The 18,430-nt window shown below is 46.7% G+C and overlaps 1 protein-coding gene across 5 annotated transcripts in view; it reads left to right on the top strand.

The window, feature by feature from the left end:
• Nucleotides 1–18,430, top strand: part of LOC137100564 (retinoic acid-induced protein 1) — a 55,525-nt gene that overhangs the window by 34,924 nt on the left and 2,171 nt on the right. For 3 of the 5 annotated variants that reach the window (XM_067478452.1, XM_067478450.1, XM_067478454.1), the window contains 2 exons: nucleotides 8,286–14,893; nucleotides 16,194–16,243. In XM_067478452.1, the coding sequence (XP_067334553.1) occupies nucleotides 8,286–14,893; nucleotides 16,194–16,243 (6,658 nt within the window). Of the gene's footprint in view, nucleotides 1–5,745; nucleotides 5,881–8,285; nucleotides 14,894–15,087; nucleotides 15,182–16,193; nucleotides 16,244–18,430 lie in introns of all 5 variants that reach the window. The other 2 variants (XM_067478451.1, XM_067478453.1) reach the window with 2 other exon arrangements.

The raw sequence follows: 18,430 nt of genomic DNA, 5'->3' as shown, positions 1-18,430 counted from the left end.
AATCTCTCCTTCAGGCTATGGGTTCAATGGGCCAGACCAAAGAGCTGCCTGCCCTGGTCTAACCTAAGACAAGGTCACACACACTTATGTGACAAACACACACAGCACTGCCAGCAGCTGCACTGTGGCTACAGGGCAAGAAAGGTGTATAAAAGATAGAGGACAATAGAGGACAGTGTACAACCTGAGAGGACACAGAGAGAATGAGAACAGAGAGGAAGAGATGGTATGTGTGTCTGCATGTGTGTGAGTTAGAGAGACAGTGACGCGGCACCATCAATTAGAAGAACCAAAGTGGCACAAAGAGGGAGCAGGTGCAAATCAGTGTGTGTGTGTGGTTGTGTGTGTATGTGTATGTGTGTGTGTGTATAGTCTGTGTATATTTGCACATGCAAGTACTTGTGTGTACGTGTAAATGAGTGGAAGGATCGAATACATGGGAGTGGAACACACCGTGAGCCCCAGCAGGGATGTCACACTAAACCTGCGTCTGCTTCAGTGGAGCACGCCACCTCATTACCTGGAAAAGGGCAGATGTTTGTGTGTTTGTGTGCATGTGTGGTTGTGTGCGGTTGCATGGCAGGAAGATATACTTTCCTGGACGGAACCAAAATGGGTCACTGCGAGATACGAGCCATTTAAACATCTGTTTTCCAGCCTTGAATCTCTGCACCTCTGTTGAAGAAGGCCAGGTACTGTACTTCTGAATGTCTGCTTTTAAAATAAGGAGCTGTATTGGATTTCAGCCCGCAGTGTAAATGAGAACTTACCAGACATGCTCAGTTCTGATTGCATTGCTTTTGTCTTCTTCTCTCATCCTATCTTCCTTCTGCATCTTTCTCGCTTGTGCGCTACAGTCTCGCTCACTGGAGGATTCTGACGGAATACCAAGTAGCTCTGCGGCCCACTTTACAAGACCCCAACTCCCCTGCGTCTGTTTTTGTGTGTGTGTGTGTGAGTATGTGTATGTGTATGTGTGTGTGTGTGAATGCACATGTTTGTATGTATGAATAGAAAAGGATAGAGAGACCTGTAGAAAGAAAACTAGTAAAAGTGTGTGGGCACAAACTGAGGTTACCAATACTATGGGAACATGAACCCACATCTCTTTCTCTTGCTTTGTTCTTCTTCTTCTGTGTCTGTATATCTCACTCCCTCTGTGCACTGGAAGGTTAGCTTGAGTCCACCAATGCCTTCACACCCTCTCTCTCTCTCTCGGTTACACACACACACACACAGACACACACTGCGGGGGCGTTGCAGGCAGTCAAGTTTGATCATGAAAGCTCTCCTCAAGCCCTTTCCCCACACACACAACCAAATTTTAACAAGTGCTTGCACAAGCTGAAATTGATTCTTGTTTGTAGTCACCTGCCTACACACAGACATTGACTCACATGCACACAGGCACACAGAAACACAGGAGGTAATGAGCAATCAGTTTTGTTTTTTCTGATTCTTGTCACATGGCCAGGTATCCATGGACAAACACAACCTGTGTGATGTGCGTGTGCTTCATTCTGTGTTTGCCTGTCATTTTCTCTCGCTCATCCCTCACTCCTGGTCCATATCCCCACCCGTCTAGTCGCTCCGTTTCCATGTCAACAAAGCCAGGTTTAGTCCTTTAAAGGGCAACGCTCGGCAGCTGCCCGCTAGAGGTGACCGCGCTGACAGACAGGAGGAGAGACAGAAAGGAAAGATGGATTGAAAAGGAGATAAAGGAGGGTTGTGCAGAGGTGCAGAAAAAGGGAGGGACGAATGATTTGGGGTCAAGGCTGGACGGGTGGAAATGAGAGAAAAAGACATTCAGAAAAATGGGTCCACATGATTTGTCCTTTCACAGCCCACATGCTCATTTTCTGCCTATTGTTCAGTAAGAAAGTGAAGTGATTCAGTGTTATGCCCCAGAACGCCTATAAAAAGTGACATATGTAGAATGTGCAGCCTTAAATAAAAGCTTGTCAAATCAAAGGAGCACACAGTGCTGACCTTATGCTGCAGGTTTGAGTCTGGATTGTGAGGGAGCGATCACACTAGTCTCTCGCTTTTTGTTTCCTGTGTGGGACAAACCGATCAATATGTAGCACCCAAAGATGCTATGACGACTAAGAAAGTCTCGACACATATGTTGTCAAAACAATGCATACAGCCACGGGCTGTGCAGTGAGCCGTTAAAAGGCCCGATCTGCTCGAAAAGATGGTCTGAAAGCTGTGGCTGCAAACCAATAAAATAAAAGAAGTCACGGCAGAGCATATATCTGAAATGTCAGCTTTTAAACAATCAGAGGTTTCTGGTTTTAAATTGAGGAAATTTCGGTTCATGACTTTCTGCTTTAATTTCTACACTGCTCCGAATTGATTTTACATGCATCAGTATAACCTCATCAACATGATAATCAAGCAGGTTGATTTATTATTTGCTTGTATATAGTTGTATCTTATTTTAAAACAAACGCTTTTTTGCTGTCTCTAATTCCTTTTATGCATGTTCTCCATGATGTGTGGATATGCTTGTTGCATTTGTTCACGTGTCTCCTTTGCCTAAAACCTGTCCCCTCGTATACAAATGCACTCCATAGTGCATTGCCATTGTTTACTTCTTCTGACTTCAATGTGCCTTCCCTTATACCATAGGCATACTCAAGGTTTTTCACTTGACTGAGACACTGTGCCGTTTCCATGGTGACAGCAGAACCTGTTTTTTGTTGTTGTTTTTTTTCTTGTTGATGTTGATTTCATGACGTAACACATCTCAGTGTGAAGCCGTTCCTTCTCGAAAGGTCAGTGGTCATCACCATCGTGTTGGTGAATCAAGGGCGATAGATACATATGCTGTTCAGTAGATTCACATCCAACCACCGTTTAGTCCAGTACTTTTGATGAAGTGAATGTCTAGCTTTTTCATGCCACAGACAGGGGAGCAAAAGAGGGGATGCCATTCTACAGCCTAGGGGGATAATATTGCCTCTGCATCCTGCTTTTAGAGCTGAATAGAAACTCTAAACTGCAAAGCAGATAATTTTAGTGGTTGATGTATTCTCTCTCTGGTCACAGACAGACACAACTGCCCCCCTTTCTCTCTGTCTGACCTTTATTTATTCCTTTATGCTGAAGTTGCAGCAGTGTTTGTGTGTGTGTGTCTGTGTGTCTGTGTGTGTGTGTGTGTGTTCATGTGTGTGTCCGTCTGTGTTTCTGCAATCAAGATTTCCCTCTTCTCGGCTTCCAGGTTTTTGCATTTGAGTAATGTAGTGTGTAGAGTGTGTGGTTAGTGTTCATGATTTTGTGTGTGCGTGCAGACATTTGTGTCTAGAGTGTCATCTTCATCAGAGATGGAATAGACAGCCATGTCTGTGAATGCCGATGAGTCATCCTAAACCCTGGAGACTAGACAGTTGCACCTCACACACACACACACTCACACACACACTCAGACACACTCCACATTAACTGGCCTCCCTCACAGAACCAAAATGGTCTCCCATATCGACCTGGGCAAGGCTCAGTATGCTCACAGATGCCCTCCAATGGAAAAAAGTAGTGAATTTAATTAAGTGAAACAGAATTTTCTAGGAAAACACAAAGGCTAGCTCATTTCCATTCAAATGCACTTGGCAATATTGTGTGTGTTTTTAAACTGTGATGCCAGTGTATCACATTTAGTTAGACTGAGGGAGGAAAATAGTCCAACAGATGGAGACGCTGTATAAGCAGAGACAAAAGCATCAATAGGTCTCTATTCTTTTCTTACGTTTCTTACAATTTAAGGCCATCCTTCCACCATTTTAATAATTATTTGATGGCCACTATTACATTTACATTGCCTGTAGCAACTTAATGTATTTGTTGTTCGTCACTTACTTACATACACCCTCAGTGACAGCCATCAGAAACACTGTATTTGCTTCCTGTCCAGGAATCTTAAACTGCCATCTGTCCATCTGTCTGCTTGTGAGCATCCATAACAGGTCTCCACCCCCTCTATGTCCCTTTCTATATTCAGTGTGACTGGCTGATGGTGACCCTGCTATGACCTCCAGCTGTGTGTCATGACAATGGGACACTGACAAATGTCAGAGGAGATATTGGCTTCCTCCATTGCCTAACCTTCTCCCTTGGGTAGGAAGCCACCCACACAGCCCAGTCAGACACTTCATAGGAGATGAGGAGGAAAGAGAGGGGAAAATGTGTGTCCACTTGTCCTATCTGTCTGTCCAGTGTGTTGATCCTAGGGTTATCAAGTAAAAGGGCAAAGTGTCCAGAGAGAAGGGGAAAGTACAGACAGACAATCTGAGGAGGTAGAGTGATAGTTGGAGGCATCTGAATACTCTCTGTGGCTTGTTGAAGTGTGTGTAATTAGGAAGGGGATAGCAGTGTGCTGATTGGGTGCAGCGGCAGGGCGGGTTGCTGTGTTATTTTGGAGCATGCTGTGTTAAGCAGGGTGTTAAAGGCAGATGCGTTAGACATGAGCGTGTGTGGTGAGGCGGGGTGGTGGTTATTTTTGAGTGCGTTGTTGGGTTGTCAAGGAGCATGTGAGCTGAGCTTTGGTGTGTGTGTGTGTGTGTATGGTGCTGGGGTGTTTTGTGATGAATTCAGTGGTTGGTGGAGGTTGTGAAGTGCCACTGTTTGTGAATATGTGTGATGGGGTGAGTGCATGTGAGTGTGTTTCCTCCCAGGCCGCTCCACCTCCCCAGCAAACTGCCGCTGCATGCATAATTAACCAGGATGACTGGGGAGGTAAACACACAGGGAGGCGTTCCATCCCTCCACTCTTTATGCCTCCATTTGTGTGTGTGTCTGTCTATGTATATTTGTTTGTGTGTGTGTGTGTGTGCCTGCGCGCGCATATTTGCATGTATGTGTTTGTGTGAAATAGAGAACAGGAAAAAGATTTGGAGCAAAAGTGCTTTAGAACCAGAGTTAATGGAATGAGAGAGCTGTCTGGTTCTCGCTTTGTGTGTGTCTACATGCGTGTGCCTGTGTCAAAACGCTGTGTGTGAGTGTGTGTGTGTGTGTGTAGAGAAAAACAGAAAGAAGATAAATCCCATCTCAAGCTGCCTCTGAAGATGATGTGATGAAAGAGAGAGAGAGCGGATAAAAAAAAAGAATAAAGAGGGGGGGGGCTGTAACCACTCGCAGCTCTACAAATTATGAACCATCGAGTGGAACAATCACATTCACCCTCCTCTCCATCTTCACTCCTCTCTCCTTCCCTTACACTCCTCCCGTACTATCCTTCCTGACAAATTTTAATGTACATATTCTTTGGAACTGTGAAAATCTTCCCAGGCACTTTTTTCTAATACAAATAAAGGAGCAAACATTCAAACTCTGGTGTCAATTTCAGGTTTACCAATCCACAATAACAGTGGGGCAGCTGCCTTGAGAAGATTTGAAGTGGGCAAACCTCATAGTAATCAATCAAACATTTAGCAGCTCACGTTTGTCTGTGGCTAATTATGGACCCCACAGCATTGTAGGCTTGCACTCAATCTACCATTTTGCATGCATGCGTCACTGTGTGTGTATATGTGTGTATGCAATGATTGCTGCAGCTCATATTTCCCAGGAGCCCAGGTTGTAAAGCCCACTCAGTAAATCATCTATCCTCCTCTGTCCTCTGCACCCCCTTCTCATCTTCCTCTTTATCAAACTTATCATTCCATCAGTCTTTCCCTCCTCTTGCATCCCCCTACCTTAATCTCTCTTCTAGCCTCAACTGACTCTTCCTCTCTCTCCTCCCATTAGACCCCCAATGCCTTGTTGTCTTTCCCCTCCATTTGCCTTGCTATTTTCCTCTCCAGTCACAGCACGGGGCCTAGGGAGAGATATGAGGCAGAGGAAAAGGAGAAAAAGGAGAAATGGGAGAGCCAAAAGACAAAGGTACCTTCTCGGCACTGATAATATTGTACTAAAAGACTAAAGCAGACAGTCATTTTAGTGGAAAGAAAGAAATGGAAAATGAAAGAAGAAGAAAGGGAGAAAACGTAAAAACAAACGCACGTGCAAGAAAAAAACAGAAAACAGCCAACACAGGTGTCTGTGTGTGTGTGTGTGTGTGTAGTGTGTGTGTGTGTGTAGTGTGTGTGTGTGTGTAGGTGTGTGTGTGTGTGTCTGTATGTGTGTGTATGTGTGTGTGTGTGTGTGAACAATATATATGTTTGCTTCTCCTTCATCCCTCCTTCTTTGTGCTCAAACAGCAGAAAAATCAATGCAAGCACTACCTGATAAACAGACTGACAGATAAAGAGAGAGGATTCGACGATCTCAGCATGTATCCTCTCTCCTCACTCCTCTCTGACCCCTATTGAGGCAGGGAGCAGTGCGATGTGACGTGGTGCATCCACAAATACAGCAGGCAGCTGGCTCCAAAACGTCAGGGCCCTGTGGAAGGGAGAAGAAGCAGAGGAGGAGGTGCAGCATGGAGGTGGAGAGGAGACATGATTGGAATGTTGACACCCCCCCCCCCCCCCCCCCCCCACACACACACACACACACACACACACACACATCCGCGCACCAAATGCATGTATGTGCATTTGAACGAAAAGAGAAAAGATAGAAGAAGGGGTGAAGTAAATTGACTGGAGAGATGGATTCTTTGGTTGATTTGCTTTATTTTTAGTGAGAGACACACAAACAGTCAAGCATCCAATTAATTATTGTTCAGAATAGGCTATAGTGGAGAAGAGCAGTGATGACAGAAGCATGCACAAATGCACAGATAGATACACAGCACCACAAAAGCAATGTGTGCCTCATTATATCCTCTGTGCTATGCTTTGCAACTTTGGTCTGGCAGAATCCCACCCTTCGTTCCCTATAAGCATTTTATGTAGGTCATTGTGTAAGCAAGTATCCTCACACACACACAAACACACACACATATCACCACGGGTGATGCACTAGTAGGCTGCAGACAACAGAGAAAGATGGGTAGGAGAGAGGACAAAGAATCTCCAGGGGAATCCGTAGGTGTGTGTGTTTAACCAGGAGTGTGTTGTTGTGTTTGTTGTATGTTTGTGTGCATACTTAAGGGACTGCCAAAAGCTGCGGACCTGCATACATAAACACAAATAGACCTACTGTCTCTCTCACACAAGCACGCACACTGTGTGTTTCAAAGATGAATAATGCTACTGTGCATCTGGTGGGATGCACCAGTGTCCCTTGGGCGGGTTGAATGCAGGAATATTGTGCTGGAACTGGCTTACACGCACACACAAACACACATGAAAACACACATACACTCACAAAGGCTCAGCGCTGTCTCCAGGTGACTCCTTCCTTTTCTTTTTTTAAAGCAGGAACCCCCCCTTCTTCTCTTTCTTTATCTTTTATATGAATGTATAAACACATATTCACAAACACATGCACATGCACATACAAACACACTTTGTGACAACCCTACTGAAAACAAGCACGTAAACTCACACTCCAACACTTCGTACTTCCCCTTGGAGGAAATTGGAGTTTGTAACTGTGCAGGAGAATACAGGGAGAAGAGAGAAGAAAAGAAGGGTTCAGTTGAACCCATAATACAATGCATCAAAGACAAACTAGAAAGTATCGCTTTATAGTGTTTGTTTTGGTAATAAATTGCAATGTCCTAAAATGGTGGGAAAAAAGGGGCCAACTCTTGGGATCGTATTTGATCCAAAACAGTTATGAATAATGCATTGTAGAAAACCAGCTAGACAACGTTAAATAGCTGCAGTCATGCAGTCTTTCAGCTAACACGGGAGTCAGTGCCACAACCAAACACTGACTGATGCTTTTCAGGTGTCATTTTATTCCTGTGACCTGAAGTCTTTGACCTCAATCACGTCCCCTGGCATATTCAGACACATACACACAGGTATTTATTTCATATATATCATACCACTCAGCATTGTTCCTCACTCTCTCAAACCTGTCAATCATAGTATCAGAGATACTGTCACATGCATCTTCAGAGGCTGAAACAGATGCTGGGGTCTGCACCATTCTGTGGACATTTTACACACAGAACCACAAAAATCCAGTTCCAGTCTTTTGTGACCTTTGCTGCTGGATTAAACACAACAACAATATTGTTCATGAGTGAAAAATCCACACAATGCTGTATGTAAATTAGATGTACACACCTATGTTTGTGTGTGTGAGTGTGAACTATATTATCTTCAATGGGGAAAAAAAGTGGAACTATTTTGCTTTGACTGCTTTGACTTGATAAACCTCAGGCTCAACACTAACCCTGGCAATTTCTGTCTCTATATTCCTATTTCCCCTTCTCACCCTGTTTTCAGAACCCCTAACCCCCCTTCCCCCTTTCCCACCTCACCTCACCCCCCCCTCCCAGCTCTGGCTACAGACGAAGCGAGCTATGCAGTCCTTCCGTGAGCGGAGCGGTGGTTACCACAGCAACCAACCCTGCTACCAGCAGGAACCCCATGAATTATCCCGTCTGGAGACCTACCGCCAACATCCACATCATCCCCATCCTCAGCACCCTCACCCGGGCCCTGGTCCACATCCAGGCCCAGGTCCAGGGCATGTGAGGTCAGGCTATGAGGCTCATTCACTGGCAAACCCCACAAGCATGCCAGCAGCAGGTGGACCTGGAACTGCAGGAGGACCCAAGGACTGTTACAGCCAGCAAGCCTATGCTGGTTACCCAGGTAATGGTGGAGGGAATGGGAATGGAAATGGGGGCTCTGTGCCATCACAGGGAAAGAAATCGTACAGAGGAAGCAAAATTCCCCCACCAAACCCCAGTCAGCACCTACAGGGTCCTGGGGGCTACAGTAACCACATGGGTCCTGGGAATTACTCAGCTCAGTATATAAGTGAGGGCCACCTCCAGCCGAAGTGGGAAGACCCATCCCAGTTAGCACAGTATGACCCAGAGATGGTGGGGCACATGGAGGCTGGTGGAACCCCTGCACCTGGCTCGTCCCAGTACATGGACCAGAACATGCTGGGCCATTCCCAGACCCAGTGCCACCAGCCCTCCAACCCTGCCTACACCAGCCCACACCACCAGCCCCACCCTCCTAACCCTGCTCCTTCCCCTCTAATGTACCCCCAGAGTCACCTGCACTACCCCCAGCACTCACCGTCTCCATCACCATACATAGAAAAGTGCAGCCCTATGCCCCACTGTTTTAAAGGTTACAACATGCCTCCAAATTCCCAGTATGGCAGACAAATGAGCAGCCACAGCAATTTAAAGCAGGGAGGTTACAGGCCTGCTCAGAACAGCTACAGCTACCAGCAGCCTCCTTCCAGAGGTTATGAGCAGCAGCCAACTATACAGGCCATGGCAAACCCACAAGAGTCCCACCCTAAATATCAACACTTCAGCCAACCTCAACAAAACTACTGTCTCTCAGAACTGTCTGTCAGATCACCAGAACAGTATTATCAGACTTGTAGCCCCTCATCAAGCCACTCACCTGCTCGCTCTGTAGGACGTTCCCCCTCATACAGTTCCACCCCTTCACCACTAATGACAAATCCAGAGTCATTCCAGTATGGCCAACCTCCCATGACCCCCGGTGCAGCTTCTTCCTCATCCTCCTCTTCAGCTGGTATGCAGGAGCAAGCCAGCACCAATGCCATGTTATTGCCCCCACGCTCACATCCCTCACCCAGTGTGCCCCAAACAGCCTCCCACAGCTACACTACCACACCACAGCTCCCCACCATGAAAGAGCGCTTCTCAGAGAAGCTTTTGTCAAACCCGAGCTTGTGGAGTCTGAATGCCCTCACCACTCAGGTAGAGAACATCTCCAATAATGTCCAGCAGCTGCTGCTTTCAGAGGCCCTGGTGGCCAACAAGAAAGGCAGTAAGCGCAGCAGTGGAGGGAGCAACAGCAGTGCTGGAAACGGAGCATCCTCCAAAAAAGGTGAGGAGTACAAAAGTCCTCCATATCCAGACAGTGGTGGTGGTGGTACAGTGGGTGGAGGTCCAATGCAGGACCCTTACTCTACCCCACAGCACCAGTCAATGCCAATGGAACTTCATGAGGGGGGCTACTCCAGCAGTAGTGATGAACAACTGGAAAGGGGTTACTACTACTGTGGCCAGGGCAGAAGTCCAGCACAAGCCCTGAACAACACACAACTCAGTTTAGACACAGTCTCTTCATGTTCCATGACATCGCCAGATGATATGTCCACCAGGTCTGGGGATTCAGGTCTACACAACCTTACCGCTGATCTCATTAGATGTCCATCGGGGCAAGGAGGAGATGGCATGAGTACTCCAGTGAAGAGCCTCACTGATGAAAGGTCTCCTACATGCGTTACAATCCCTAGTCCCATGAAACAAGAGAGGGACTCCCCTTCAGGTATACAGCATACCAATGAGCCTGTTAAAGAGAACTTTGAAGAATCGGCCTGGACAGAGAAATCAGCTGACAAAGAAGAGGCGACAACAAAAATATCTCCTGATTGTGAGAGAGATTTAGACACTAAAGAGATTCAGAAACTGAACACAAAATCCACAGAGAAGCTGGAGAGATGGTCAGATGAAGAGAAATGCCCCAACCTCTACAGCAACGTAAACAAAGAGGTGACAAGAAAAGGCTATTGGGAAGAGGACTCAGCATACCAAGGCGTCAACACCTTAGTTGAACAGTCTCCAGCAGCTCTCTCTGACCTCACCCACAAGGAATACTTTGTTCAAGAGATGAAATCGAAGGCATTCAAATCGGAGTCTCCAGCTGCTTCTGAGAGCTCAGTGAAAACTTTGCCTTTTATTTCTAGGGCTGACCTTGAGCATGATCAATATTCCAATGAGAAAAACAGCAGCTCAGAGAACACCTCTCCAACCCCCCAAGTTGAGGCCTTGAATGACAGCAATTCAGACAAGAGGGAGAGCAGAGATGAGGAGGATGAAGAGGAGCAGGAAGGAGAGGAAGATGCCACTGAGGAAGAAGAAGACACAATACAGAATGAACAGCAACACTCTCTTTCCCGTCGACTGTCTGCAGAGGTTGTGGAGCAGTTAGAGAAGGGGGAGAAAGTGAGCCAATCGTTGACTGAGGAGCACATGAATAATGGAGATGGACTAGATAAATTTACTGGAGATCTGTGCACCAGGACAGACACTCAGCCCACTGAGCGCCACAGTGACCATGAGTTTGCAGGGGCACCTGCCCATCCAAATGCAGTAGTAGCAACTGCAGCAGCAGATGCTTCTACAAGGGAATCGGCCATTGGTGACACTGCTCCCCAGCCTCAGTCCGCCATGCCAGTCTTCTCAGCTCTCAATGACAAAGCAACACCTCCAGCTCAGGCCAGGGATCATATTGATCACAGTGATGCTAAAGTGCTGGAGCCAGACTCTCCTCAGCTACCAGGGAAGTCAATACTTCCCTCAGCCCCATCCTGGGCAGACACACCACCTTCCCCTAAAAAGGGAGATGAAGACATGGAGCCAGGCATTAGCTGTGCCAGTGCTGTGACCCCCTTGGCCAAGCCAGAGCCTGTGGCCCCATCTGCTCAGCCAAGGACATTTGGACGTAAGCATGCCAGAAGCAGGAGGAGAATCATACATTCAGGTGTGGGATTAAGACGACAGCTAAGTTTGGAGAGGGAGGGGGAAAAAGAAGAGGAAGGGGCTCCCTCACCTACACAAAAACCCTGTATGCCATCAAGCAAAACTGTGCTTTTCTCAGATCAAATAGACCTAGCTCATCAGGAATCAATTGTAAGCCAGACGCCCAAAATGGTAAATGATGGTTTTCGTTCAAGAATGTGCACTCGCTCATTCAATGCACCAGACTTGCCTGCAAAAGTTGAGCCTCATGTGAAAAGAAAACCAGGCCCAAAACCAGGATCAAAGATGGGGCTCAAGCCAGGGCCAAAGCATGGACCAAAACCAGGGCCAAAACCAGGAGCAAAGCCAGGACTAAAACCGGGACCAAAGCCTGGACCAAAACCAGGGCCAAAACCTGGATCTAAACCAGGATCAAAACCAGGACCAAAACTTGTGTCAAATGAGCCAGAGTTGCCACCCAAAATTGAGACTCCTGTGAAAAGAAAACCAGGCCCCAAACCAGGCTCAAAAACAGGGTCTAAACCTGGGCCAAAGCCAGCTGTAAAATCAGCAACTAGGCCTGGACCCAGATCTGCACAAGTTTTGCACCCCACTGACAATGCACCCACAAAGGCACCAGTAGGTCGTCCTAAAGGTTCAATTTCTAAAACAAAGCTGGTACAGCAAGAAGAAATCATTGAACCTTTGTCAACACTGCAAAGCAGGGGCAGGAAGAGCCTGAAAGCAACAATATCACAAGTAAACCATGATAAAAAACCAATAAACCAGGAAGAAAAACAAGCAAACCTTGAGGTAAAGACTCCAGAGAAGGAGAGTAAGAACATGGTCTTAAGATCCAGAAAACCCTCACAAGAAAAACTGTCAAAAGAAAAAGAAAACATAGGGGAAGATATTTTACCTCAGATGCTAACAGAAATAAAAGACAGTGATGATTCTCTGAAAGAAGAAGAGCCTATAATAGTGGAACAAACTCTAATTCCTATTAATGATGCAGTTAAAACCAACGAGGTACCAGCAGACCCACCTGCAACAACTGCTCCACCAATTCCAACTGAACAATCTGCAGAAAAGACATCACCTCTATTAAAACGTAAACCAAGCCAAGAATTTTCTACTACACCTTTAAAGAAAAAGAGGGGTCCAAAGCCAAAACCAAAGCCCTTACCACCTCAAGCCCCCCTGATGGCACAGGTTGTCTCTACACCTAAAGAGGCCTGTGTTCGAGGCCCCAGAAAAAAGCGTGGGCCACCCAAGAAAACCCATGTGATTACTCCCCTAACAAAAAACACTCCTCCCAGCAACAGTGAATCTGACGTCACTAATGATGTGCCTATTGTGCCACCTCAATGTCCCACTAAAACAAAAGTCCTCCCCCCACGTAAAGGCAGAGGACAGAAATATGAGGCCATGGTGCAGAAGATTACATCTCCCAGCTCAAAGAAACACCTTCCAATTCCCCAGACAGACAGCAATCTAATTGATGATGTGACAGCCAAGGCTTTGTCTCAACATGTCTTAAAGGAAGGTGAGACATCAATGCTCATAAACAGCACTGAGATGATAGAGGGAGAAGTGAAAAGTACAGAGTATAGACAAGAAGGAGTGAAACAACATGAAGGGGCAGTGAGTAAAGAGGAGGTGACACAAGAAAGAAAAAAGCGTGATATAAGTCACCCAGAGTCCATGCCAGAGGGAGTGAGGCAGAGGGTGGAGAAAGAGATTGCAAATAAAGAGAAGACAAGACAGGAAATCATTAAACCAGAGGTGCAGCATGATGTTGGACTCAACAAGGTTTGGGGCTCAGTCGAAGCCCCAGTTGAGGTCAGCACTACAAAAGCATGGCCACAACAGGCTTCTGAAGGTATGTCTACTGCTGCCAGTAAGTCTGGCAGAACTAAAAGGAAGCGATGGGCCATGGTGGAGAGTACAGATGCCTCAGTAGTGGCCTTGGAAACAGGGAGTCTAATAGTTACGACACCAAGACTAGCCAAACAGAGGGCCATTAAAAACAACCATGAGATGCACCTAAAACAGAGAAGAAAGAAGAGAAAAGGCCAATCCTCTATAAAAAAAGAGACAGTCGAGGAGACAAGTGTTGAAACAGAGGAGCAACAACAGAAAGGGGTAGAAGAGAAGCAAACCCCCACAGAGGAAACAGTACCTCTGCCAATCAACCCAGATGAGATCACAGAAAGCCTTCAGGTTCCTAGCACAGAACTCATTCAGAAACCAAGGAGAGGTAGAAAACCATCAAGTAATTCAACCAAGAGGAAGCGAGGCAAAGCCTCAGCAGAGCAGATTCCAGGCATGCCAGTAAAAGTACACAAAAAGCCTGGACCAAAACCGGGGATGAAAGACGCCATCGAGGTTATTGAGGCAGTGGTAAGGGCTGCAGGGTATGAACAGGACGAAAAGGAGGAGAGAGAAAAAGAAGAAAGGGAAAGAAGAGAAATGGAAAATGAGGACCAACATAAGACATGTATTGTGGGCCCTGTAGTGACAATATCAGAAAAACGAACTGAGACCATTTCTGTTAAAAGAATAAGGCGCAGACCAGTGCATCAAAATTCCAAACTGTCTTTCTGTCCTTATGTGCGAATTAACAACTCCAGAGACTTTTCCCCCTGGTGTGCCATAGTCAACAAGCCTGAGGATGCAGTGATATTCCAGAGACGTAGAAAAAAGGGCATTCTCAGAATGAGAAATCCTTTCACAGTTGCTAAAATAGTGCCACACACTGCCGCCATGTTACAGGGACCCTTATTAAATAAGAATCTAATTGGCAGGTGTCTTACATGTTGTCTGTGTGGAAAGCCACCAAACTACAGAGACTTAGGTGATTTGTGTGGACCCTACTACACAGAAGATAGCATTCCACGGAAAATTTTGACGATCAGGCACAGAGAGTCCCTCAGGGAAAAGTCAGAGGAGACCAATGACAACAATAGTAGCAGCACTGAAGAACCAGGCAGCTCAAAGAATGAGGGCGAGGGCAGCGCAGAAAAGGAGGGCAACGCAGAACCATCATTCACTCAAGAGAGCAATAGTAGCAAGCACCACCATTGGCGCTATAGACGAGCAGAAAGAACGGGAAGGATGGTTCAAGAGGGTGGTCCACGAAGATTAACTCTCCGGGAGAGGTTCAGAAGGATGAAGCAGTTCCAGGCCAACCCAGGGTCCTCGGGTGACCAAGAGGGTAGGGACAGCACGTTCCAAAGGTTACAAGACATGGCAGAGACTAAGGAGCATTGGGCCCATGAAAACTGTACTATTTGGACCAAGGGGATAATTATGGTAGCTGGGAGGCTATATGGACTGAAGGAGGCTGCCAACAACTCAGCCAAAACGGTAAGAGTGTGTCCTGAAATGCATGCATGCTTATGAAAATTGAGAACAATACTATGGACTTTCAGAATCTGTGCAGGTTGCTAGAGAAATTGATGTTAACTTTTTCCACTCTGTCTCTATGTGCCTCTGTCTGTCAATTTGTATGTTTCTTTATTGGTCTGGGTCCATATGTCCGACTGTCTGACTAACCCTAGAGCTGCTACAAGTGCCAGATTGTGGGGGCGTCCCTCAGCTGCTGTTGGAGAGGCTGCTCTCATAAATACCACTATGTCTGCGCCAAAGAGATAGGTAAGAGACCAACAGCAAGAGAGGAAAAGAGCAACAACAGATGAAAAGAGAAGAAAAGACAGGGAGAAGGAGGAGAAATGAGGAGGGAAATTGGGAAGGGGAAGTTGAACGTGGGTTGAGAGGGCAATAGGAAGAGGAATAAATAGAACTGGCTGAAAAAAAGGAGAAAAATGAAAGGTGAAGGAAGAAAGAGGAGGGAGGGAAAGTGGATGCGGGTAAAATGAGGGAAAATGCATCGAGAAGTAACATTATTGAGTGCAGGAGAGACGTCTGAGGGGTGTAGGAGAAAGTAAAAAAGGAAAGGGGGGAGGAGATGGAGGGAGCCTTGAATAAAGGGGATGATGAGAAGAAAGTGGGACCCTGGAGTGTGCATTGGAGGGGGGTGAGATTGAGGGAGGAGGATGTGTATGTGTTCATTATTGACCACAACCCCTGTGGCTCCATCCATCTATTCTGCTGTCTGTGGATTGACTTTGTGTATGTGTGTGTGTGTGTTTGCATGCATCTTCGTACATGCCTTGCTGCACAAATTCTTGCCTAAATGCTTCCCCGCGTGGGTTTTACAGCCATGTTGCTCGGGTATGTTCGCTTCGCTGCTCGCATGTTTGTGTGTGTCCCCAGTTGTTATTGTCAATATAAACGAGTGTCTGTGTGTCAGCACATGTCATGTATGGCTTCCCCTTACATTACCTCATGCCAAGGAAGTACAGTGTGAGGATTAGAAGGCCTGCCACGTCTGCCGAGCCAGCACAGGGAGCAGAGCGAGGCCTTTTTTAATCCTGCTGAGTGCACCAGCCATATCTGCTTGCCTGCCAGCCTGCATCACATCTCATCCACTCAGCCTCCCTCCTTCCTCTGTTGCTATCTCTCTCTGCCTCTTTCTCGCTCATTTTTCAATTTCACCCCACCTCTATGTTTTGTAGCCGTCTTTTGGGGGGGGGGGGGGGGGGGGGGTATTGTCTATGCAACACTTTAGCTTATTTTCTTGCTTTTTTCCTCTCTCTCTGTTTAGGCTGCACATTCCATGAGGATGACTTCTCCATCAAATGTCCTAAACACGAGGTAAGAAAACAAAAGCCTCAAATCAGGTCAGTCAGTGGATAGCCTATAAAATCGTTCCAGCTACTGATTGGCATTAAATTAAGAAAGGGAAGGTGGATGGAGAGGATCTGTGGAACCAAGTCAATGTAGCTTATACATTAGATCTGTGTGGATGTAGAGCTGCATATATGTGTATTCATACAGATGTACATAGGTTTGCATTCCCAGCAGAACACTCAGAGCCTCTCTGCTCTGAGAACCATTGTGCATTTCGATTATTTTCTTCTCTACCCTCCCCTCACTTCCCTTCCTACCCAATTTTTTTCTTTCACTCGACCCCCCCCCCCCCCCCCCCCCCCCTCCCCCCCTCCACTATTTATCCCTCTCTTCAGCACAGGAGAAAAAAAGGGTTCACACATTGCTGTCACAAGCAGCAGTACCGCGGCTGGAAAGATGATACAGTGCGGAACAGAAAACACAATTGTCAGCTTTTGTAAAACACTGAAAGAATCAAAGGAGGGAGCATAAAGGCTTAGCTTGGTGTTTTTTGTACAGTGGCCTCGTGTACCCTATCTACTTGTATGCCAGTGTATAACTCATGAAGGCAATGATGTCATCTTGAACAAATATACAGACCAACCTCGGCAATATCAACACATATTCACCAACACTTACTTATATGATCATTGTGTGTGTACCTTACTATGTATTGTTATGATCACAGACCACTGCAATTGCAGTGGGTCACAGTTTTTGTGGTAACGGGAAGAGTCCACAGCCAGGTTACCTAAAGAACAGACGCCATCTCGTGGTACCACATATACCCTGCAGCACAGTGGGGAAGGTCAAATTCAGAGAGGGGTGGGGGGCACAGAGGGAGCAGTGCTGACATTCAGCAGGGAGCAGCGGTGCATTGAGGCAGCAGTGGCAGTAGCCTCGCTCTCCTCTCTGCATCTCTCTCCCTCCCTCTCTCCATCTTTCTTTCCTGTTCTCCTCTGTGCAGACTGACAGGGATGAGGAGCTGGCTGCTGATCAAAACACCCCACCCACCATCACTGCCTGCTTTCCTCCCCACATGCTCTCACCATCCTTTCTCTCTCTAACTCCCTACTTCTTTCTCTTTCTTTCCACCTCTTTTCTCCCCCTGCTCCCCTTATTTTGCCTCTGCGCCCCCTTGCTGTTCCAGCTCCCTCCGTCTCTCACTCTGTTCACCTCTCATCTCCTGTGAGCTCCCTTTTCCATTTTCAGCCGTCCTCCCTTCATCCCTCCTCATCCCTTCCTCCCGCTTTCTCTCTCATCTCCTCTCTACTCCTCTTCCCGCCTCTCTTCACCTCAACTCCCACCTCTAAGCAGCAGAAATAGAGTGTGAGAAACAGAGAGAGAAGGAGAGCAAGACAGAGAGAGATTGTTGTTAGCGGGCTCAGGCAGAGCTGTCATCAGTTGAGGGATCTGAAGGTCTGTGTGTGGGTCTGCGCTGTGCCAATTTACGCTGAGCAGCCTAATCAAAGAGAAGAGCAGACACACATGTACACACACAAGCCTGCAACCACCCCACCCATGGGTCCCCTTCAGAAATCTTTCTCCGCTTATGTTCACAACACACATATCGATGAAATTTTAAAGACATACCACCCTCAGCAGTGGATTCTCTAGAGCTAAGGGACACCCACTGTGTGCGTCCACAGGTTCACTAACAGGTTACCTGTAAGCTCACACACATACAGTACACACATACTGAGTGGGGAAGAGAGACGGGCAGAGAGACAGGGAGAGGGAAAACAGGCTGTTTTGTGCTGCAGCTGAGTGGGAACAAAAGACGAATGGGGGCAGTTACATCAGAGAGTGACAGAATAAAAGAGACAGAGGTGGAAAAAGAAAAGAAGGGCAACAAGAGAAACAGATAACAAAGGGAGAGACACTCAGAAATGGAGAAGTGGAGGAAACAAGTGGGACCAAAGGTGCAAGAGAATGAGAGTGACCCCAGGGAGGTGAACAGAAAGAGAGCGATTGAGGGAGGAGAGGAGACATCAAAGAGGGATAGAATGAAATAAGTAAAAAGATTGAAAGAGAAAGACGGAGTGATAAAAGACAGAAAGCAATGCTGCTCATCGGAGTCCCAGAGACAGCGATGGGCAACTGGCAGTTCAGAGAAAAAGACAGAGGGAGTGAAGAGATACCAGAGGTCTGCAGAGGGAGGACAGAAGGAAA

The sequence above is a fragment of the Channa argus genome, chromosome 15, assembly GCF_033026475.1.
Source record: "Channa argus isolate prfri chromosome 15, Channa argus male v1.0, whole genome shotgun sequence".
Lineage (NCBI taxonomy): Eukaryota > Metazoa > Chordata > Actinopteri > Anabantiformes > Channidae > Channa > Channa argus.
Note: the sequence above shows the minus strand (reverse complement) of the source record. Positions and strands in the feature narration are given on the sequence as shown.